Source organism: Heliangelus exortis, chromosome 4 (assembly GCF_036169615.1).
Source record: "Heliangelus exortis chromosome 4, bHelExo1.hap1, whole genome shotgun sequence".
NCBI classification, from domain to species: domain Eukaryota; kingdom Metazoa; phylum Chordata; class Aves; order Apodiformes; family Trochilidae; genus Heliangelus; species Heliangelus exortis.
This window is the reverse complement of record NC_092425.1, coordinates 30,557,515-30,582,407: the sequence shown is the minus strand read 5'-3', so window position 1 is coordinate 30,582,407 and position 24,893 is coordinate 30,557,515. Positions and strand designations below refer to the sequence as shown.

Genomic DNA, 24,893 nt, shown 5'->3' with positions numbered 1-24,893 from the left:
TGGAAAAGCCTGAAAAGTCAAGTATTTGTTGAGTACAAACTATACTCACTTAACAGCATTTGGATCCAAGCTAGCATACAAATAGTACAAGCACTTCATTCGCTCTTCCGTTTCCAAATTGTGTGGGACAAGATACTGAGCAAAGATTTTCTCTACCAATAACCTGCAGGAAGAAAAAAGATAAAATTTGTCTTTCCAAAAGTGGTGATACCTTTCAGACAAGCTGAAAGAACAAAAAGTATTCAAAGTCTTTGAAACTAGATTTCAACAGAGAAGAAAAAAGAGTAGGTCTTCTTAACTGTAAGGATCCCTTCAATAGTTGATAGAAAAATTAGCAAGAACTGCTTTTCTAAAGCTTTTCCATATACTGTCATTTTCACCTGTAAATGGGAGTAACTGATTTATTTGGAACCATCCAAATTTTCCGTTTTCTTCAGGCTCTTGAGAATATCCCTTTGTTCACTCTCATACATAAGGGTAAGAGATGAAGACAGTAAAAATCCCAAATAAAGAAAGATTTAAAAACTATACTGAAGGGAAAGGAGAAATAAATATCTCATGTGACATCAAGTTAAAATAAAATTGCAGCGTTTGAGAAAAGAAGCAAAACAATGTAAAAATCAGTACTTAAAAGGTGGAGAAGGAACATCAAAACACATACAACAAAGGAAGAGGAAAATTAAGTGAGAGCAAACCCATCCAGCAAAAACATTTTCCAGTTATCTTTTTAAAAGAACAGTAATACATATTTAAAGCTTTATATAAAATACAAAACTTGAAGTACAAAACATGACTATTGAGTTGATCTAATTACAGTTCCCCCTCCCCCAAATGAAAGAACATTCAGACATTAATTTCATCCATTGCAATGGTAGCTCTGCACAATGTTCAGCTATACAACTTGATATTTATGGACAAAAACTTTGTGTGTTTGAATTTACAATCTCTCTCACTTTCACTCCTTATAGGTGATCTGGGAGAGCCTTGTACAACGGCCACAGAAGGCAACACAGGTCAAATTCACTGTATATCAAGCTCAAAGAAAATCCAAGAGACATGATGGCAAGGCAGAGGATGACCATGAACACGGATATAACTGTCCCAAGGACCTCTGTTAGTATTAAAGAAAACTTGGCTTTCTTGCTTTCATTGTACATTTTATAACTAATAAGGCCAACTATTTTCTGCAAGACTCTTCAGATCTCGGGGGACTCTGTGTCTGTTTAACATACTAGGAGATTGAGGGCATCCGATTTATCTTATTAATTTATGAACATCACACTTCAGATGCATGTTCTAGAAAAGATGTCAATACAAACAGCAAGGCTGTATCATGCCTTCCCTGGCCCATGACAGAGTCAAGATTTACAAACAGGGAATACCTCTGGGACACATCTTTTTCCTGTGAAAGTCACTGTCTAGTATATCAGGAATTGGTAATGGGGTAGTGTTTAGCATGTGGTTACTTTGCTCCATTTACTAAGCATTTGTTGTCAAACAAAGCAGCTCTGAGCACACAGGTGACAGGCAGTTCTTACGGTTCTGTCTGGAGTAGATACATCGATAGTCAAGCAAAAACAAAAACATTACAAAGTGACTGAATTAAGGGTGTATGGAGAAAATTTTTTCTACTTCACTTCATGCCTGAATACTGTGTCATATTGCACTATTATCTTTTGAAAGAACTGTATAGTTGGGGGTACAACATGACCTGTCACTGTATACTTGCAGCCTAGAAAGTCAATGGTATCCTGGTCTGCATCAAGAGGAGTGCTGCCAGCAGGCCAAGGGAGGAGCTGGGGGAATGGATTAAACCTTGGGGTAGGAAGATTCAGATTAGACATTAGGAAAAAGCTCTTCACCATGTGGGCAGTGAGACACTGAACAGGTTGCCCCAAGAGCTGGTCAAAGCCCCATCCATGAAGTTTTTTAAGCCAGGCTGGACAGAGCTCTGAGCAACCTGATCTAGTGGGAGGTGCCTCTGCCCATGGCAGGGGGGTTGGAACTGGATGATCTTAAAGGTCCCTTCCAACCCTGACAATTCTGTTATTCTAGGTTATCCCATGCACAAATTGCATAATGCTCCAAGGCTCAGACAGCTGTTCACTGTTACTTTTTTTCCCTCTTACCTCATTACAGAAGGAAAACAGGCCAGAGATGGGTAATTTTGTGCTATGCTTCTGTGTTTAAAGAAACAAGAGGATCCTGTCTTAAAATATCATAGTATTTCTATAGCTCTTCAGGTGGTAAAAGTACTAACTTTCTATTCTAATAATGATAACACTGAAATGCATTTATTTCTCTACTCCGAGAAGAGGAAACCAACCCAAGGGTGTGACTGAGCAAGAACTTGTCAGCCTTAAAAATGAGTACAATTTGAATTAAAATTGAGGGTACCAAACTGAACTAGAAGAACACCGAAAAACAAGACATCAGTCTTTCAGTGTGGATTCCCAGAAAATAAACCATATACAACCCACCCCTACTCATGCTAACACCAGTTTCAATGGCCTAATCTGACTTTCAGAAGAAATCATGACAGAGAAACTCAGCTTTGATGGAACAGTCTTTCCTTAAAGATTCCTTGCATCATTTCCCACAGTGTTCTGCATTTCCTGTGAGCAGGAACAGCGAAAACATCTGCCCCATTGATTATCAAACTTTGATTCATTCTCTGCTCACTTACAAGCCTGTCTACTGAAAGCAAGACATGAACATACTAGAAAAAATACAAACAAGCCTCTCAGAGCAAATTGAAGTGTATTTGATGCATATACATATGCAGAGTTAGTGTTGTATAAACATGTTAGGATGTCCTCATTTTTCACTATTTGATACTTCTATTTCAGCAGACTTTCATTATAATTTCTATTTCTGAGTGTGCAATCTCATAACCATATCATTTTTTCTTTTCTTTTTTTTTTTTTTAAATAAAGAGGCAACTGATCAAATATGTAATTCTGGCCCACTTACGATCAACAAAGTGAGAGCCCTCATCACTGCAGTAGTAAGAATTCACTATTTTAAGTGGCAACTGAAGGAAAGTATTAGCTCATTCAGAGTCACTATGAACACAAAACTTAACTGAGGCAGCAGCCTGATACATGCAAGATGGTAAGAAACACTATAAAGAAATTTGCAAGTCTGCTGTATTAAATATATAGGCTGAAATTCTATCTTTGTGTGATCTCACAGTTTGGCTCTCCTTGTGAAAGACAAAGAATAATAGTGGGAGTTGAAAACTATCTTTCACTTGGCCAAAATATTTTTCCCTATGCCAGAATGGGACTGAATGACAAAGCAGGACAGACTAGGCAACAGGGAAAACACTCTTGATAGTTCTTCAGCTTTTCTTCTACCAAGAGGGTCCTTTTCCACCCAACCTATCAAAAGGAGATGTCTGTACATGCACATGTACACATGTGGTGTGTACATGAATGATGTATTCAAATAATGGATTTTAACATGCTAGCCCCTGGAAAGCAGTAAAGCAAACAAGAACTGGGTAAACACAAAATTTCACATTTTTTTTTTCCACACAATTGTTAGTTAATGACAATCTACTATCATCACAGATCTAGTTCTGTCAGTAAATAAAATGAATACATGAACAGATAATGCAACCATCCTGAATATCTTAGTAGATGTCTCAATTACTATAATTGAATACATCATACTTAAAGCCACATACACAGAATGTATCCCAGGATAAGCACATATTTTCAGCGTCTCTCTTATCACTACACAATTAAAATTAGGAAGGCTTAGATTGACTCACTTGTCATCAATGCTATTTTGATAATATATGTGCAAAAGTTTATCCTTTATCCAGCTCACTTTCTCTGCAGCATCTTTTCCAGCCTCAGCATGAAGACAATACTTCTTGTAAAGCTGGGCAAGACCCATCATTGCTTCTTTTCTGACTCGCCACTTGAGGGGGAAGAAACAAAAAGTAGGTGAAGAATGTTTTTTATAAATAAATATCAAGCATACAAAATGCAGTAAAGATGTAGAAGCACGAAAGACATAAACAGCCACATTCTGACCTCATATATTTAAACGCTTCAAAAGCTAGAAAATGCTGTTTAGAGCCTCAAGATTAGAATTTGTGTAGCCCACATGAGGGGTTTCTTCCTTGTACTATGCAGATTAAGTATTGTCTGTACAAAGGAACCCAGCACTGGGCTGAGCAAGGAAAACCTGGGAGCAAGTCAGTAGAAAAATCATGAGTATAAGCTTAACATATATGCCTGAATAACTGTTGTCTTGAGCCAGGATTTGGAAGACTTATCTATTAAGACAGACACCAATCTTTCTCCCCATAACCTTATGCTATTTTACAGCAGACGTGTGGAGACAGGCAGCTCAGGCCTAGCAAAACCTGCTAGGGTTTGAACTCTTAGGCCAACTTCCTGGGCAGCAGCAGAGGCTGTTTTTGCTGAAGCTTTGCAAGAATTGTTGTAAGACACCAGGGATCCAGAAAAAAAACAAACTACAATATCCACAGATGGAGTTCCTGGGTTCTGATCCCTGCTTTGGTGGCCACTGGTTTATCCCCTCATAAAATGTCCCATTATTAAAAAGTTCAACAGGTAAGATCTGTACCCTCTTCTACAATGACTTGTAAAAGGAATGATACCAGGACAGACTGAAGATTAATTTTTATAAAAGTCTCTCCAACTTGATGATTTACACAGAAAACCTCAAAACAAATTTGTTTTCCCTCATTTTGGCCTTGAATCCTACGGATTAACATTTCATCATATGAAGGATAAATATAAATACTATGTTTGACACTTCAGTCCTGTAAAACTGAAGGCTTGTTTTAGTAACACTAAGCGAGATAGCGAACATTTCATTTCTTAATGGTTTTACTCAGTGTCTGCCTTTTTCTGACAGGCAAAGAAAAGAAAAATCTTGAAGATAATATGGTTTATGTCAACACAACAGCCTTAGACACCACTAGCTATTGGACTAAGTTACATAAAGAAGATGGGAAAAACCACAAACATGTATTTTTTTACACATTTCTTAAATATTAAATACACAAGTAAAAGCTCAAGATAGTAATGTCTTTGACAGTATACAGTATAATATTTTGTTTTGATAGGAGAGAAAAATTTTACATATAAACAGACATTTTTTCACATCCATTATGATCTAAAGCACATTTTAAAGAGAATAAATGTCTGAAAGAGAAACATTTTCAGAGAAGTATTAATATTTTTCTGCATTCAGATATACCCTTCCAATATAAGTGCTAGCTTCCTCAGACTGTCAGAAGAGAACAGAGAAGGATTGCAAGGAAGTATTCTAGAAAATGTAATTTAAAATGGAAACAGAGCACTTAACAAGATTACAAGGAAAGGAGGTTTACATTTTTGATAGATTTCTGATGACTGAAATTGGTGTAGTCATGTCAGAGCATGTGCAGAAAGGCAGTTTCAGGGAGATGATGGGAGACACTGGACAGAATCCCTTAGAGAATGCTTTGAGAGACCATGGCAGCAAGTCACTGAACAGCAGGTAGAGAGTAGAGAGTAGCACTGAGAATTAAAGTTCAAGCAGCAGGGCAAAAGACTAAGGCAAATGAAAATGAAGGAGAATGTAATAATGAGTTTTAAAGGGCGATCAATAAACACAGCTAACAGAATTACTATCCTGATTTAATTAAGAAAAGAATTTTGACAGTCTTAGCTTCCTTGGCTAACCAGCATAATTAACTTCCTTCAGGGAAGACTGCTGAGCTGAGTTTAAAAAAAAAAAACCCAACTGTTATTGAATGTTCAAGTCAATCTCTTACCTGCTGGAATAGCTAACCTATTTCTTCCATAGAATTAAGAATATTAAAATCTTAAAATCCTTTACCTTCATCTGGAAAAAACACTATAAAAAAAGCCTCTCCTCTAACTTTTCAGGTCCCAGTATAACAGGAAAGTTAGAAGTACCTGAACTACTTCCAAAAACTCTTTTTAAAAAATGTTTTTAAATGTTTCCAGAATCTAATTATTCTGAAATGTGAAGAACTGGAAACACCCTACAGACAGTGCCTCCAATGGAAACTTCCTCACAATTCTTACCCAAGTTTTGGTAAGAAGCATCTGTACTCAGAGATTTCCAACTGGACCAATAGAAATAGATGTGAGAACTATAGGTGGGAGAGGGGCTTGTTTGGGATTTTTTTTTTATTTTTTAATAGCTATAATATTCGTACAAATGCCCATACATACAGAGTTAGCTAAGGATGTTTTTTTAAAAAACAAAGTAGTGTCTACTAGCCAAAAACTTTTACTCATAAGAAGGTTCTCTCTCCCAATAGTGTGCACCAATAAAAATATGGTCAGAAACAAAAAAAACCCCAAACAGTTGACATAAACAGCAAAACAGCATGATTTAAAGTCTTCTAGATTCCACTTTGATCTATAAAGAAAAAACGCATAACTGAAATGACAGATTAGTATATTTAAAGAATAAGCATTTTACTTCAGTCTACTGGACAGCTGTTCTTTTTATAGTCATAACCATATTCATTTGCAGTCCTCAGAAGAACTAGAGGAAGTCAAATTGATGCACTTAGGAGTCTGCAGATTTGGCTAGCAGAAACCTGGCTACAAAGGGTAAATGCCATCAGCAGAGAAGAACAGAATTAAAGCAAAACAGTCATTACAATAGGTATAATTCAGGTATCTGAATGGTAAAAAAACCTTCACAAAGAATATAAAGGAAATAACATGGACATATCAATGCCACTGTTCCCTCCCTCCAAAAAAGAAAAAAAAAATTACAAGTCCTTAATATTCACTTTATGACACTAATTATATTTACAAAGACATGCTATTTGCTAAGGTCTACTTCAAATGTTAAGTATTTGTTGTACTAATTTCTAGTCACTCCTCAATTTTAATTTCTCCATGGGATGTATTTTCATTATAGCTTGCTTCAGAGATTTTTAGAAGAGAAATATAACCTAGAAGGAAAGTTACTTTTCACTAATGAGAGCCTGAAAAGGCACCTAACCTTGAAATGTAACATGCCATCAAACGAGTGTGTTTAAGGCTACATGAACTGAAAATCTGTATCTCCTCAGAAATTAGTATTGCAGCTATCCAAGTGACTGCCTCTCTACTGATGGGGACATGCTAAAAGAGAACAGAGGCACTCTGTACAAGACACAGTGCCAACCACCCCATGACTAGATGGAAGTCCCAGTGGAAGTGGTGCTTATACTGAAAGATTTTAGATCTCGTCTATGATTTTTGAATGTGTATGTTTAATGGCTGAGAAGAAAGAAAGTGGTTTTAAATCATTCCTGAGAAACGCAAGGTTAAGCTGCAGATACAACTAATTGAAGAGTTACTTTAAAATACTAAACATACTCAAAATTAGGATTGCTCATGGTGCAAAACTAAGACCCTTTTCTCAAATTCTGTTACAGTAACATCTTCATTTAAAAAGGAGAACATAAAAAGAAAATTAGTTTAAAAGAATTAAAGTTATTACCTAGAATTACATAGGTCATAGAAAGGATAAGCCCTATCAAAAATGAACAGGAAGTCTGAGACACTTAAAATATGAAAAATTATTAGAAAACAAGATGAACAGTGTGTCTCAAATTAACTGAGATAGTCAGATCTAACATCCTAATAAAGAACTTCAGGCAAATCTCATTCTACTGAATTGTTACAATATGAAATTACAGAAATGCAGGTTTTCCCAGCTGCATTAACTCTGCATGTACAGTATCAGGCAACATATCATCTGATATTTTTCAGGAAAGCTCAATAAGTCAACATGGATGTTTTCCAAAATTGTGGTCTCAGTGCTCAGAAACAGCATAAAAGACAAACACAATATTAAAGAAAAACAAAAAAACAACCAAAATAAAACAATAAAAATACCCCAGCACACTATCATGAAGCATATAAACAATATAGTGCACACCTTGAATACTGTGGCTGAGTCTGGCCACCTTGGTTCCAACAGGACAGAGAACCACCAGACAAGAAGGACCAGATGTGTGCAATAATCAATTTGTGTGGAAGTTATTCAGGTGATTCTTTAGCTTGGAAAGCAGAGAAGTGGAGAAGATAATGCTATATGCTTTTATTAATCATAACTGGGCCAAAAAAATTTATTATTTTACTTAATATAAGCACTACAAGATGCTCAGTGAAATTATTTGATAAGTTTAAAAATGAACAAGTTACTTTTTCCACACATATACTGAAACAATTTACTGATGCAAATGCCATGGATGCTTTCAAAGTACAAGTAAGCTCAAGAAAGAATCTGATAAACTAACAGAACAAAGTTCCATTGAAAGCTATGATGAACATGATGAAACAGATCAAGGAAATCCTTAACTCACAGATTGCTGGAAGCCAAAACTGACCACTAGGAGAATTATACTGGGCTATAGGGACCTTTAGCCTAAGCATATGTGAACATTCTTATGTTCTTACAATATGACTGTATTCCTCATAACTCAATGATCTCATTTACTTGACAACACTGTTTCTGGGGCTTTGGGTTTTTTTGTTTGTTTTACTTTTACAAAACTATATTAGAAGCAGATATTTGTGAAAATAAGCTATTGCTACTCACCCGTTTGTCTAGCGTCCTCTCCCTTACAAAGCCCAGCAGTTGGTCATTGACTAAAGAGAGATCTCTCTTGCCAGCAGTGATAATTGTAACAATAACATCATGTCGAATGGCTTCTTCTGGGTCATGTGATCTAACCTTCAAATATTCTGTTATGAGCAGAAACAATTAAAAGCTTGGCTTTCAAATGTAGATTAAGACGTATTCCAGTTCATTGATAATGTTAAAAAAATTAAACGTCAGTCACATATCAGAACCGTGTAGTCTACTAAACATGCAACTGCCCACAGGAAACATCTGTTCCAGCATTTTTTTTCTTAAATATAAAGCAATTATGCAGCTGCAAAAATAAGAATAATACAAAAGTAAATAGCTTTTAGAGTAACCTCATTTGCAAAAAGCAATGAAGTGAAAAAAAGCTGATTAAAATATACTGAAAATGAAGGGAGGTGACGGAGTGAGAAGAAATCAAAATAGCACAGACTCTTATTCTCAAAGAGCTAGAGAAGTAAATACTAAATTAAAAATACTGACAATTGTTGCAGGTTAGCTTGTATCAAAAAAGAACAGTATTTTCATTTGTGTCTGAAATTCTGCTCATTGTTAAACTGATGCTGAAGTGAAGGAGGAAACTTCATAGGTAGCATTTCTAAACTCAGTGGAAGAGAGCACTGAGGAATGCACTGACTGTTAATGAAAACAAAACAACATGCTGCACCAAAATTTGCTTGACTTGCCAAAAATTTCATTAGAATCTGAAGTTACTTTAAAACTCATTCTGCAGTGGTTAGCTTCTTAAAGATTCACCCTGACAAAGTCCACACAGTGTCACACACTTCTCGCTTTCTATTAACAACTAATGCTTGTCTTCAGCAGAAAGCAATTACTCAATTAGCTCTTAGCATAGTTAGCTCTTCCACCCAGCATCAAGCACTGGACTCCATATATTTTATAACCACACTGCTACATACAGAAATAATGGCATTCTTCCTTGCTCATTTCTTAAGTTATTCTAAGCCCCGAATAAGCATCTCACCAGTGAGGTCTTTTGCTAAGTCTGGATGGTTCATTAAACAATGACTGGCGAATTTCACACTCTCTAATCTCACAGGGACATGGATATCATTGAACCTAGAGGGATAGAAGATTATGAATGTTAATTTTTAATTAGCCTTGCAAATCAAGATTATTCTCTATGTAGTAACGTGTGGATAGCATATTCCTCAACACATTAGAAATGTTTTGAATTTATCTCCATAATGTACACATCATATAAATTTTATGCTATCTGTTGTGAAATTAAGTCAGGACTAAAATTAAAGGATGACTATGCTGTAGGTAGATGAAATGTTGACCCAACAGATTTCATCCCTTGACTTCTGAACATAATTCTCCACATGCTGTCAGTAGTGTGTGCGTGTGTGTGTGTGTATACACACGCATGTGAAATTATAAAAATACAAATTGCTTATAAAGCATTCCATTTGAAAACATGCACTTTTTAAAAACAAAAATATTCCTCTATTTACTGCAAAGGAAACAACTCTTCACTCAAAAAGGTATATAGGACAGATACAGTTGCAGATACAGCTCAACAATATGAAATTTCAGACAGTGCTGGCATACTTATTGTGTAATTTCTGCTATGTATGTAATGTTCTATCTATCTAACTTATATTCCCATAGCTGATAGCAATATAGGAGCGGTCTTTCAGGCTTCTTTGGTCTAAAACGTAACTGTATGCAACTCTATGCTTCAAAGATTTAACAAAACCTGTTCAAATACAGTTACATCAACACAATGAAAAAGACAATATACTATCAGAAAATTCAAAATAAAAATAATAGAAATTCAGAATCCCTGTTTCTCTTACCGCCCAAGAAAACACTGCCAAAGAGGACGATTCTGGGTGGCCAGATCAGAATCTTTGGAACCAAAGAGTTTAGCCAGAAGTCGAACAACAGCCAAACGCTCCTCTCCATCATTGCTCTAAAAATCAGAACATGAAAAAGAAACTGTTAATCATTACCTGTAATACCTTAATAATTTCTGGCTTTTCTTTCTATTTTAAGTAATAATCCTCAATCTCCCTAACTGGATTATTAGGTGAACAGAAGGAATATATATATAAGTGTGTGTATATATATATATATATAAAAAAAATACATACATATTGAGTTAACATACTACAGCCCCCGAATAGATGCCACTGAATGATGGCTATGCTTTGAAAATTTCTTCTCTTTCAGAGAAGAAAAAAAATCCCCCACACAGTAGTGTGAATAATATATATTCCTAACAGTTCCAGAGAGAAATAATCTTATTTTGCTTTTCATACTTTGACATTATTTTGTGTGTTGGAAGTAGATGTGTACTAATAAAAGATTTATATATTTTCACCAGGTATCTGTTTCTTAGTTGTTTTTGTTTGTTGCCACCACACCCTTTATGTACATGCAAACGCATGAAATTACTTCTCTTGCCATTTACAATCACATGAAGGACAGAGAGCTTTGAAAATAAAAAACCCAACCCCCTAAATAAGGATAAATAAATTATTTCCAAGGATTCAAAATCAGTCAGCTGACTTATTAGCTGGCTATGACAAATCTGAGAAAATACTTGCATATACTATGTATATTATTAAAACATTATTTCACAAAAGAAACTTCTGCTAATCAATATTCAAGTTAATGCACTTTCATTTTATGAGATAAGCCAACTAAAGCCTAACTACTTTATAAATTTCAAGTCAAATGCAAAGATTAGATATATATAACTTTTGCAGCAAGTCATATGAATTTATCACTATAATTAATATATATTTTCTCTGCATTATACACATTCACAAGCACAGAAAGCATGTAATTGGATACAACTTTGCAGTGTCTGTGCTTTTATACTACATTAATCTTTAAGTCTGATAAATACAAATATCTTGCAAGTGATATAAATTTTTTATCCCTCCAGCAGAACACTTGGTAAGTCAATAGCTCTGCACTCTTTAATATTAACACAAATTTTATTACTTGTCCAAAGCTACATTGTAACCTACCTTTAGCTTGAATTCAAGCTGTGGCATGACAGAAAGCAGTAAGTGAGGATCTATGGCAAAAAGCTCTTGTATCAAGTCAAACACATGTTCTGATAAATCACTTACTGAAGACTTTCCCAGTACCAGAACCTGGTTAAAAAACTGAAATATAAACAACATTATTTAGCATATTTTCATTCATTAATGTAAGTACTAATTTAAGTATTCTTCTAATGTAGTGTCACTAATACTTTAATTCTAATGGAAGGTATTCAATATGCTTTTTTCAGTCTATCAAAGCATTTTTCCATTACAGTTTTAGCTCAAGCACGTTATAAACAAACATACTTTGTAGTTCTATTAGTTCCATCAGGATCAACTAATTCATAGTAAATTGACAATTTAAAATATCAATAACCATCTCCCCAGTAAAATTAACAGTTAGCAGAACAATTTTTATCCTAAAATGCATAATTATCCAGTGGAAGTAGAGAAAAAAATTTTAGTATCTTCTATTTAATTTTCTTAGATGGAAAGATTAGATGTTAGGAAAAAGTTCTTCACCCTGAGGGTGGTGAGACACTAGAACAGGTTGCCCAGAGGAAGCCCCATCCCTGAAAGTTTTTAAGGCCAGGCTGGACAGGGCTCTGAGCAGCCTTATCTAGGGGAAGGTGTCCCTGCCTGTGGCAGGGGGTTTGGAATTGGATGATCTCAAAGGTCCCTTCCAACCTTGAAAGGTCTAAGATTGTATGACTGCTACTGATCTAACAGGAAAAAAATAAAGTAGCCTAAAATATGAATGATTTTTTAAATTAAATTTTAATATGCTTGATCTACATATTATTAGATAACGCATAAAAATTAATTTCCTCTTCACTTACTTGAATCACCTCAGATAACTCATTTAATAACCAAGCTAATAATATCCTATTTGGAAAATGGTATTCTTGGAGCTGTATTACAAAATGTTAGTTTTACAAACAATACTTTTTAAAAAACAAATCTCTAATAATCAAGGCAGTAACAAGAACACATTACTTCTAGATAACATGAATTAATTTGTTCACATACATTGGCAATACAGGGTTCAATGGTCTGGACGGTCCTTTTCAACAGGACTTTTGCAAGATCAAATGCTTGTTTATTAAGGTTCTGAAAGAAAAAAAATTAAAGAGACAAACTATTTTAGCTTACTTTACTTTTCTCTCCCAGCCTTAGAAGACCATGACTTAAGGAAAGTGTATTATGACAAAGCTAATTGTTTTCAAAGCTAACTTAGTTCAGTTATTCTAATTCCACAACTACAGATCAGGAAGATCTTAAAACTAGTTTTTCACACACATAGAAGAAACCTACCCCAAAACCCATCACTTTCTGCACATTATTCTAATACTTTATCACTTCAGTTGTTACCTTTAGCATTACATTCATGTCTACAAGAAGTTTTCACATGCAATCACATAAAAAATTTTGAAGAAACATTACCACACCTGCATACTTGCATAATTAACATGCAATGAATTTTGGCACTGAAAAATGAACGTCCTATTTGAACATGCTTTTGTTCCCCCTCACATATTCACTGGAAGTACAACCTGTAGCAAAGTTCAGCTTTGTCTACAGGGTAAATCTGCATGCTGACTTTTTCATGGACTGCACTGCATGCTCTGAGATAGCTCACAGAAATCACCTGCTTTTGGGCAGAGTGAGCTGCAAACTTTCCAAATAAATGTTTGATTGCAACATAACAAATCTGAACATAGTTTCTCTTAAGTCTTGAGCATGATAAGGAATATAACTGCACAGTCTGAAAAATGTGACTATCCAAATTTGCACAAATCCAAGATGAAATATCTCATCTCATTGATGGATTAATGCAGTTTGGAGGCAGGGTTTTCAAGAAAGAAAAAAAAAAAGTAAGGTGGATTAGCTGATTGCCCTGAAAATTACAAATGACTGCAGACAAAATACACATAAACCCTAAGGATGACTGATTCTTGGAAAGGCAGTATTTGGCAAGTCTATGTTGAGAATGACTCCCTTGTGTTCTTTCAGCTGATGAGATGACAAACCAAAAGACAGTTCATCAACTGATAGTAAAGAGAAACAAACAGCCAAAGGCTTGAATACTTCCTCAGTCACCATGGCACTAAACTGATGTCTCATTATAGAACAGAGATGCGTATAAGCTCTTAAATTCAGAACAAAACAGTTTCTCTCCAAACCAGACCATGATTAAAATCTCATTGGCAGGTATGTCTGTATTAAACTAAAGGACTGCCAACCTTATACAGACAGTATGTTTTATTTGGATGCTCAATAGAACTTGTAAGATTTCCTGCAATCTAGTCCTGGGAGAGGTACACCAGAGCTTAAAATACCGAACAAATAACCCAAACAAAAACAAAACAAAAAACCAACAAACATAAAAATTCAACAACTTAAACAAAAAAACCCCGAAAACATGTAACAGAAACCAAAACAACAATACAAACCTCCAAAAAACCAAACACCAAAACAGTCTAAAAAGTAAATATATATATATTGATAAAATAAACAACTGTTCATAAATAATAATAAAAAACAAATAATCAATCTGTTAGAAGAAAGAAAAACCTTGACAGTTTGGATCTACCATGATGCAGAGGATACAGAGGAAAATACTCATTTTAAATCCATGAAATATGTTTCTAAAAAATAACCTTGACATGAAGAGTATAAAAAAAAATATTCACTAAATAGCACCAGTCTTAAAGTTAACAAAAAGGACTACACCTTGATGCCACAGCTGGTCTGAGCAAAATGTGAAATACCATACTGTAATGTACAGTAAAGCCACTTTACTGATAACGGAGGTACAAATGAATGTAACTTAGATGCTGAGGTAGACTATTTCTTGTCTAGGTACTTGCATATTTATCTTTTTACTGCAGTACTGTTATGCAATGTAAGGCATCTTAAAAAAAAACAAAACAAAAAAACCCCAACACCAACAAACACAATTCAAGCAAACAAAAAACTGCCAACCAACACAAAAAACACAAACCAACCCAAGCAAACAAACAAACAAAACCAAGGCAACACAAAACCTACTCAAAACCCTAGTAAGGAATATAATACCTTATCCAAACCACATATTTCAGATCCTTTACAACGACAAACTTCCACTAAGCTTAAACAGTCTTGTCAAACTGATACTTCTATCATGTCATAGCAGAGAATGACCAGTGTTCAATTGCTTTTCAGGGACAAAAAAGGTATTGTTATTATTAGCTCTCCACAAGAAAATTAAACTGTGCTTTTCAAGTGAGGATGCTTCTGTTTCACACACCAAAGGATATACAATTAATATAATCACAGATTTTTATAGGACATGTGTTCATGAATGGAGAACATAATTACTACAGTCAAACTCTGCTAGGTAGAACAGACAGAAAAACTTTCTGCATTTTTTTTTAATTTTAAATACCATGGAAAATCAGTAGCTGAAGTTCTGTTGTTATAGGACAAACTAGATAGGCCAAAATACTGACACAAATGTGATACTAAACACTGACTACAGTGTATTATTTGCTCAGTCACGATAGCCAAGAGCCAGTAAGGATTGGCCATCAGTCCACTAAAGAGACACATCCAATATTTATATTGTTTACTTCCCTCTTTATCATAGCCATCCTCAAGAATTTCCCTCATTCAGCAAAATTATATGATCAACCTCGCAATGTTAAAGGATAATACTCACTTTTACTTTGCCTACATCAACTCACAACACATTGTTCAGGGGTACAAGGTTTACTGGATCTTTGAATCCTCAGAGACATGCCCACCGTTGTTAACAGCACCACCCAAAACCTGACATACACATCCCACTACTCAATTTCCACTCATGAGCTCTACTGCCTGTAATTTGTTATAAACAACTTACTAAGTTGTTTACATACTATACAAGAACTAGTATAGTATACTAGTTTTACTAAGAACAGCATATTTTCAAAATACTCTTTTTCTACTGTTACGAATGAGAGGCCTCCCTTCCTGTTAACAGTTTTAATAAGACATCGTGTCCTTGCTGTCATTAAAAACTAGGTGACAATATGATTTTCCCATCTCATGATCATGACAGAAGGAATGTAAACTGATCTCAGATGATACTTTTATACACCTCTTGCTGAGATTTCACAGGTGAATGACAATGGCCACAGCTTAGTCACATTGTGACAATGGCCACATTTCTATGCTTTACATTTCCATGAATTTTCCCTCTTTAGTAACCAAAGGAATAATCCCTGCTTTCAAGTGTTAATTTAGCTTTAATTATGTAGTCATGGATGGAGCTGCTTTTATTTTGTCGTTATTTAAAATTAATAAATACAGTTTTCAGAAAGAAGGACAAGCATTTTAGCAAGGGAATATTCTCCATCAGTGCAAGGCAACACCAGCCTGCCCCTCAAATCCTAGATTTCATGGCTGAAGGAGCTATGTTTATTCTCCTTTAAACTATATTTAGCCATTATGGTAAAGGCACTTCAAAAGCTCAGCTGCAGACCCAATGACCAGATTATAAACCACACAATGAATCCAGAAGGACAGCATCAGTCACAGTTCATGAAGCTCAGTGTGAAGTGGGAGTCTCTGAAAAACCTGTTGAAGTAGCTGTGTAGCTGGGCTAAGACAACATCTGTGTGACAGCAGCAATCTGGTAAGAGGGGCTCTCATAAGACTCCTCTAGAAAGAGGGCCTGGGGCATGTGTGTGGGAATGTGTTCCTTGTAAGTGAGTTAAAGGGATGATGAACTCTCTGAAAGGCAGAAAGTTTATGGAACTCATAGAAGAATATATGATGCAACAAAACAACCAACTTACTAACTGAAAAAAAAGAAAAAAAAAAGTACTACACTTCAGATAATAATCAAGGAAAGATAATAAAAAGAGAAAAGACACTGGGGGGGGAAAAAAGGACCCAAACCACAAGGGAGGTAGAGGGATGCCTGATGGTCAACCTAAGGTGAGCAACAAGTCACCAAAGAAGACTTGTGGAAGTAATTTCCCTCTCCCTCTTTTCCTTATTAAATTTCAAACAAACAAACAAAAGAATTCAAAGAAAAAAAAAAATCACAACAAAACCAAACCAAAAATCCCCCAAACTTCACATCTTTCCAATAAAGAAACAACCCCAAAACAATAAACACAAAAACTAGGACCCACCACCTTTAAGATAGTATGTTTTCCTATTACATTTGCTTGAAAACACTTTATTTTTGTTTCAGTACAGAGTTCCTGAGGTAGCAAGTAGGCAGAATGTCTTGATACTGAATAATCCAGACACAGCTAATAAACATAATGAACAGTACCAAATAATTTCCAAAGGAAATTTTAAATCCATTGTTACAAGGCTGGGCAAAAAAAAAAGCAGTCATGATGGAAAAGCAGTCATAATGGCTAAAGTGTGTGGAGAGATAAACAACAGGGAAATAAAAATTGTTATAATGTTATAATACTATAGTATTTTAATTTGCAGACCTTGTGTGCAGGAATGAGGTTAATCAAAATGGAGTCCAGCAGCTCCTGAGTTACTCCATCGCCTTCCATGATGATAGAACTCATCAAATCCAGCATATGCATTTGTACCTTCTGGTTGTGGCTATTACTAAGATGAAAAAGCATATTAACAATATTAAATTTTCTGACCCTGACAAATACTAGCAGTACTGCTAAGAAACAATGTTAAACACTCTCCATCTTCCCCTTCTTTACACTCCCTGTATCTCAAAACAACTTTGACATGCCTTTCCATGCTTATAGGAAGTTTCAAAAACCTGGGACACCCCAGCTTTTCTTTAAGAAGTGAAACAAAAAAGAAATAATGACTATGGATGTAGATAAATGATTCAGAATGGAGATGAAATTTTGATGCCTGCTTTTAGACACACACCCCTTCACAGTGTCAGTAATCTGCATTCATTTGGTTTTCCTTTACCCCCCCATTTGGAGGAACAAACAACTTGATCTTTGCAGGCATAGGCATTTGTAGACTATGCAAGGATTCAGTCTTCCCCCAAAACTGATATTTTGACAGTTTAATATAATTGAAGTAATTCTACTTACTTGATAACTGAAAAAAGAGTCCTAAAAAGCTGAATAAAAATTTCATTGCAATCTTCCAACTCAAAGCAGATGTTGTAAGATTTAACCCAAGCTAAATTCTAAAACAAAAATAGAATATTCAGGATATTACAACTTGACATTAAGTCACATAAACATAACAATGGTAGATATGTTTTTCCTATTTAAGGAAAAATATTATACAATAGATTGTAAACCCTTTGGGGAAAGAGACAGTATTTGCTTTGCATATAAAGAGCTCTTAACACAAAGGAGCTTTACAACATACATCCAGAGAAAACCTAAATATAGCATCATCTGATTTCTTATGAATAAAGAAGATTGACATAAATTGTTGATATATTAAGTCCATAATTCTTGGCTCTTTTCTTCGTGCTATGAAACAATACAGTTTTAAACATCAATAAAAGGTTTACAAACAAGATACTGCTTCAAAATATGCATTTCTTGCCAAGAGTAGGCTTTTCTAATGTTTTTAAACCAAAGTCTTGTAGTATTTCTGACATCACAAATATAAGCAGATTTGCATTTTAATGTAAATGCGCTTCAGCACTTCAAATTATTGATGAGGTAGTATAAGAGTAAGGGTGCAAGATACAAAAAAAATAAATTTATAGAATCATAAGATAAAGGCCAAATATTAAAAAATACCAATCATCTTACGTTCTTAATCATAGGCTGCATGAATTTCCTAAATACAAACAGAATTTTAACTGCTAAAAGAAGCAATTTATTGAACTTTTATTCTGTAAACCACAACAGACTCATTAAAGAAATTTCCAAGGCATACTGGCACACCTGGAAAAAGACTGATTACATTTCTTAGACTTACAGAGCAAATATCATCTGCTAAAAATTACAAATAATGTGTTACCTCTAACAAGTAAAAGTATCTGTTAAATTGAGGGCTCTTCGTGTCCTCCAAGCCTTTCAGTTGTCTTGTAATAAACAAGAATATGTCCTGTCAAAAAGATGATTAAGCAGTTACAAGCTTGATTCAGCAGAGTAAAAATACAGCCCTTCATCAGTGACAACTACCCACATTTACAAATTCATGATATAAGAAAATCTTTTTGCCCTTTTCAGGCACTGGCAGAAAGCTATCACCAACACAGACACTGGCTATCTAGTGTTCCTTTACACATCTCTGGACCTTAAAGCAATACACTGAGTCACAGGACTAAACCAGCATCTCCTTAATAAGACTGAGCAATAGTATAAAAGTGAGTAAACCACTTTTTTTTGGTGGTGGTTTTTTTTTTAGGGTGGGGGAGTAGTGGTGGATACTTTTTCCTCACTAGAAAAATGAGGTAGGAAGAAAGCCTTTATTTCATAGAGCATTTTTACCTTTAGTTTGTCATGGGAAGTATATGGAGCTTCAGGAGCATAGATACGAAATATATCAGCCAAGCAACATGCTACAAGGAGGCGCACATCTTTATTAGGATTCCTGAGGAAGAATTCAGATGCAAGGTGCAAGGCTAATGGGAGATACTGCTGCTTCTCATCCTCCGAGTCCTGGTCCATATCCATGAAGGTCTTTACCACCATCTGAAAAGCAGAAAAAACCCACCCATTTGAGTGCCTTCTAACTACTAAACAATATTTTCTAAAAGGATGCAATGCTACCAATACATGTTCCACTACATAATCACATTAGTACTACAATTATTTTTTATTATTTTTCCTTAGGACAAACGTCAGAGAAAAAAGTTGGTTTGATACTTGAAGGCCTATTGGACTTGGCATTCTACAGTAAGACAATGAAAAATGCTTTGCAGCTCGGATTACTTTGGTGCACACTGGTGAAGTTGGAGATGGCAGCACCTCATCACCAAAGCAGCCCCAGAGCACCTCATATTGTGGGTTTGCCTCAGCAGGGACAGCACAAGGGGCTACAAGCAATCTGGCCTAGCACATAGAGAGCCACAGCATAATGCAGATACTTTAAGAGCTATGCCAACACTTAAGAGGCCAGTCTTATGCTGACTGTGTCAAGGCACAGAGATCAAGAATTACTGGGTACCAGAGAAGATACCAGACAAGAACTTAATTCCTTATGTAAAATGTCTAACACTGCAGGTATGTTCTTTCTGCATACTGAAAACTGCATCTATATGTAGAGAGAACCACAAGTCCTCAGGTGTCGCTGATAATGAACTGGGAGCTTAGGCCCAGCTGTGCCCAATAATTAGGGCCTGCCCCAGCCGGAAATGGGCGGGGCTGAAGGGCAAGATAAAAGGCATGCTCCCAGAAGCAGAAGGATAAAGAGATGAAGACGCCTGAGGAGAGGGACGGCAAGAGAGCTCCAGAGAAGAGCCGTGTCCCCGAGAGAAGGCTCGCCGCAACATCTATAGCCTTATCTATATAATGAAAAATACCAAATACATGATTTCCTTCTTTCCTCTAGTGCAGCTCAGATCTACTAAATGCCACCAAAATGGTTTAAGTATTCTACAGCCCCAGTTAATGGAAACATCTCAATATAATCAATTGGCAAAACTGAAAGTGAAAACCTGAAGAAATAAGATGCACTTACTTTTGGAATAAGGTTTATTGAAGCATACAGATAGGATATTAACAGAGAACTGGGAGATGCGCCACACATTCTTAATATGATCTTTGTCAAACCAGTCCTTGTGTCCCATACTTCCATGTCACTTGAGCATCCTTACAGTTAAAATTATGAAGTACAGCAATACTGCATTCCAGGAGGACTTATTACACCCATTACATGCAGAGTATACCCATTAAAGAGGTACAGAGAAAACACAGAATGGTAAATCAAATTTTCCTCTAGAATATTAACCGTAGAACACATGAGGAGAGTGAGCCCACGTAGCTAATAACCACACCTTTTACCACAGTTCTGCTATTGTGTCATTCTAATGATACTAAGGTTGCTCCTCCATGATTAAGCATGCCCTTGCCCTCAGCATAAAAACACCAGCTTTCAGCTTTACTACCTCCTTGAATTTTTGAAACCCAGTTTTAAGCTCAGATCTTAAAAATTAGTCTAAACATTCGACAGGAACATTTCCATCACTATGTTATAAAAATCTGCTTCAATTTCTGTAAAGGTACAAGTGCATTCCTTAAGGAAGCAACTCATAGCAAAACAAAAACTCAGTAGAGGGGGTGGGGTGGGTGGGGAGAGAGGGGAATCAACACAGAATATAAGATAACTTTATTGTCACAGCTGATAAGAATCCATATTCCACCTGCATTAGCTATTTCCTTAAAATTACTCTTAAGCTGTATTTTGAAGCCTTAGCTGACAGGACAAAACATTCCTATTGACAGCATAGGTATGTCTTTCATAGTGTCACAGATCACCTGTCCTTCCTTTTTAAAGGAAAAACAAACAAGCAAACAAAAAAACCCAACATAGACTTCAAAACCTAGCAAAATCTTTCAATACAGAAGGCTTAAAAAAATAACAATAATAAAAAAAAGAATCAAACAAGCAAAACAACCACCACACCAAAAACCATCATGATGCAAAACCAAAAAACCACACCACACTCTGATGCTGGCAGCAGGACAAGGAATAATGGCCTTGACTTGCAGCGTGGAATTCAGATAACTATTACTGAAAGCTTTAAAAACTGCACAGAAAGAACTAAAATATCTGTGGATCTGGAGACGATATCATCTGGAGATGATAAATGCCATCTGTACCATATAAACTTGTCCTACTAAAGTTTCTTCCAGTGTTTTTACTGATTTTATAGATAACCTGTATAAATGAACTTCTGCTCTTTGCTGTAAGCCCCATCTTCTTTCTCCCTACGTATATTGTAAACTTCAGAACCAGAATATTCTCCTAGATTCAGATCTCTCTTTGGGTTCTCAAGTTCATGTGACAAGATGAATCAATCTTGCATATATGCCTGCTCTGATATATCAAAACCAGACAAGACAAGGTAGCATGGTACTGTGAAAATTCACACAGCTTTCCCCTTTGTTAACAAAACGTTACAATATTAAGGCATTATAGTAATCAAACTGGTCTTTGGCCTCTTTGAAAATACACCAGCCTTACAGCTTCTCCTAGGCATTCAGAAGGAACTGGCAGGAAACATCCATAAAACCTCCCTCTATTTCCCTGCAAAGCATTCCTTGAAATTTCTTTTCTATTAGAAAACAAAAACTGGGCAGTAATTGGGCTTCTGGCAAACTGCAATTGCTATTTAACATACTGATGTTATGTTTCCTCCATTGTTTCTTTATAGTCTCATATCTGCTTGTATTTGTGTGCTGTCTTTTTTGTTTTATACTGAGATCTCTGGTGACATTCTGTTTACAGTGTACACAAAACCATGAACAGAATACTGCACTGGTTCTTACCTCAGATCCCAGATACCAAGCTATACAAGTAATAATATGTATGGGGTACACAAAAGATACACTATAATATGACCAATGAAAGTAACACATAAACAAGATACAGAGTGCTAGTTACTTCTATCACCTGGGACTGGTATTACTTGGGATACATAGAACTGATAGAAATATTAACATATAAAGTTAAGCATACTTACATAGCCTTTCCCAAAGATCTTTCTTAAAGTTTATTGTTGTCATAGTTCCCACTCACTGTACATTTTTTTTTTTTACTCTATACATGTTCTCTTACAAATTATGGGCTTCCGCAGAGGAATTTTAAAAAAATACAGAGAAAAATTTAAAAATGCAGCAGTCTGGATGTCTAATAAATCTTGATAACATCTTATGAAGACGTTATAACATCTTGTAAAGAGCTGCTCCTTATTGGTTCAGAAAGATTTGCACAGTTAAATTTTTTTAGCTATACCACTGCAATACTGGTACTAATTGTGACAGATATAAATTGACCTATTAAAACAATCTGCTAATGAAACTGAAAAACTATATATACTGTATAGTAAGTGTCCAAATAATTTCAAGTTCATTGATTTTTAAACCCAAACTGGAAACCACTTTTGTAACTAATGATACATGCAAATGCAACAAATGAGGGAATATGACGAGGGAAACAAGCCCCCAAAAATTCAAGATTGAGCTTAGTATTTCATAGCACCACAGGGAAGAAAAAAATACAACTGCAGAGAAGAGACATGAAGTGCTACTGCCAGACAGATTATAGTACAATAGTATATAGTACTATAGTAGATTCATATTTTTTTATATGAATCTGCATGTTAAGAAAACCCTTGTTACTAAACTTACTCATATTATAGGTACTTTATTATAGCAAATTGTAACCAACATGTCCATTTTAACTACCCTTTTTCTACTTGGGAAAAAACAAAACCACAAAACAACCAACCTTCCATCCCAATTCCTCTGTATATTAAGGTTTTCATTTTACATCTAAAAGGAGTCTCAATTTCCCAAAGTTTTGATTGAACAATTACATAAATATTTCTCCAGCAGAACGAAGCAGTTATTTCAGAGTTAGTTATTAATTACTATCACGCTAAGCCAATTTTTATTCCAGGAAAAAGTGATTCAGCTGTGACAGGAACTCACTACTTTTTCAAATTACAGCACTATTGTCTAACTGAAGTGTTGCTGTACAGTCAAAACAACCCTAGCTGGAGCACTAATATTTGTTGACACTAACCCCTACAGACTCTTAGCTTCCACCACAGAAAATTGTTACAGTTTTCTGTGCAAAAAGGACAGAACAGTATTATTAAAAAAAATAATGTAACATCATCCATTCTTTTCCAAACAATTAAGCACTCAATTTAAACACTAATTGCTAGTAAATGTAAACAAAATACAGCTACTGACATTTACAATTAAAGTCATTCTGCATTGCTTTTGATTTAATGCATCTGCATTAAGTTATCACTTATCCTGGTACTTCAGTTCCCTTGCCAAAATTCAAGTGTTATAACTATTCTAGAAATTTTCACTGTTGCCATTTTTACCACAATACCTTGACATTCCAATTACTAGTATAAGATTTTACCCTCCCAGGCTCTGCAGACATTTAAGTGAAATCCTCCGATTATAACATTGGAGATGGCAGAAAACTGTCTTAATTCAAACAGTAGAGAAAAGTCACTCTTAGCACATTATGGACATACTGAAAATTGAACAATTTAAAGCCTTCAGGGATGTGTTCATTTGACTGCATAAAATCATGCACTGTGCAAGCCAGTCACTGTGGGCTCATCCATTGGAAAAAAATGCACAGACTGCCTCTGAATTTAAGCACCAAAGCCTTTCATGACATCTATAGAAGTCAACTCAGTTTTTCTCTGGAACTCTCTACGCTGACCATGAAAGCATCTCAGGGTGACCAGGTGCCTGAAACGAGGAGAGATCAATTCCACCTGCAGCTTCTTCTGAGACTTTGCATTGCATTGAAACACAGTCCAGATGTTACCAAAGCGCTGTTCACAGTCTGTTTACACCTCATATACAGTTTCTGTGCAGTCTGTTTTCACAGACAGTAAATTAGCAGGGTAGCTTGCTCTTACGTGACTCAGACGCATGCAGCGCTTGTGCAAGACCTTCAAGCTTGTTGAACACAGACAAGTTCCTGTGCCTCAGACAGGAACACTAACTTCTGCTGTTCAGATCCTGGTTTGTGGTTATTGACCACGTAGTTTTAGGTGAGTGGTTTCTGAACCAGGAAATACACTGATGAATCCAGCAGTATAGGGTGAGAGCTACATAAACACAAGGAGTGGACAGAGTAATCGGTGTAGATAGGGAAAAGCCCTGAACAGTGCTTGCAGAGAGGAAGAAGCAGGCAGAGGTAGGAAAGCTTTATTGCAGCTGGCAGGACAACCACAAACCTCCAAGCTAGTTACAACAGCATGGGGAAGGTGTGTGCAGGTTGCATTTGTTCTACTGTTCTTACAACAGCTTATTCATATAGTATTCCACTGAAGCAACATTTAACCAGCCTTGACCTGAAAACAGACCACCAAAGGATACGGAGTAATCTGAAATTAACCTTAATTAATAAATTTAACAAATCACCAAATCACCAAATTAATAAATTTAACAGCTTAGAGAATTTGATACCATTTGCATTAGAAGTTAATTTCAATATTAAGATTAAATACAAAAAATAGTTAGTGGTAAAACTTCCCCAAATTGAAATGAGACCAGATGACTTCTCCAGAGCACA

General features: G+C 35.6%; 1 protein-coding gene across 3 annotated transcripts in view; it reads right to left on the bottom strand.

Moving 5' to 3' along the window:
• PDS5A (PDS5 cohesin associated factor A) overlaps positions 1 to 24,893 on the bottom strand; it is a 78,421-nt gene that overhangs the window by 27,653 nt on the left and 25,875 nt on the right. For all 3 annotated transcript variants that reach the window (XM_071743702.1, XM_071743703.1, XM_071743704.1), the window contains exons 3-13: positions 19,106 to 19,309; positions 18,633 to 18,719; positions 17,741 to 17,838; positions 17,156 to 17,282; positions 12,708 to 12,788; positions 11,658 to 11,798; positions 10,476 to 10,591; positions 9,638 to 9,732; positions 8,605 to 8,750; positions 3,779 to 3,930; positions 50 to 163 (exon numbers count right to left, since the gene is read on the bottom strand). In XM_071743702.1, the coding sequence (XP_071599803.1) occupies positions 50 to 163; positions 3,779 to 3,930; positions 8,605 to 8,750; positions 9,638 to 9,732; positions 10,476 to 10,591; positions 11,658 to 11,798; positions 12,708 to 12,788; positions 17,156 to 17,282; positions 17,741 to 17,838; positions 18,633 to 18,719; positions 19,106 to 19,309 (1,361 nt within the window). The remainder of the gene's footprint in view (positions 1 to 49; positions 164 to 3,778; positions 3,931 to 8,604; positions 8,751 to 9,637; positions 9,733 to 10,475; positions 10,592 to 11,657; positions 11,799 to 12,707; positions 12,789 to 17,155; positions 17,283 to 17,740; positions 17,839 to 18,632; positions 18,720 to 19,105; positions 19,310 to 24,893) is intronic.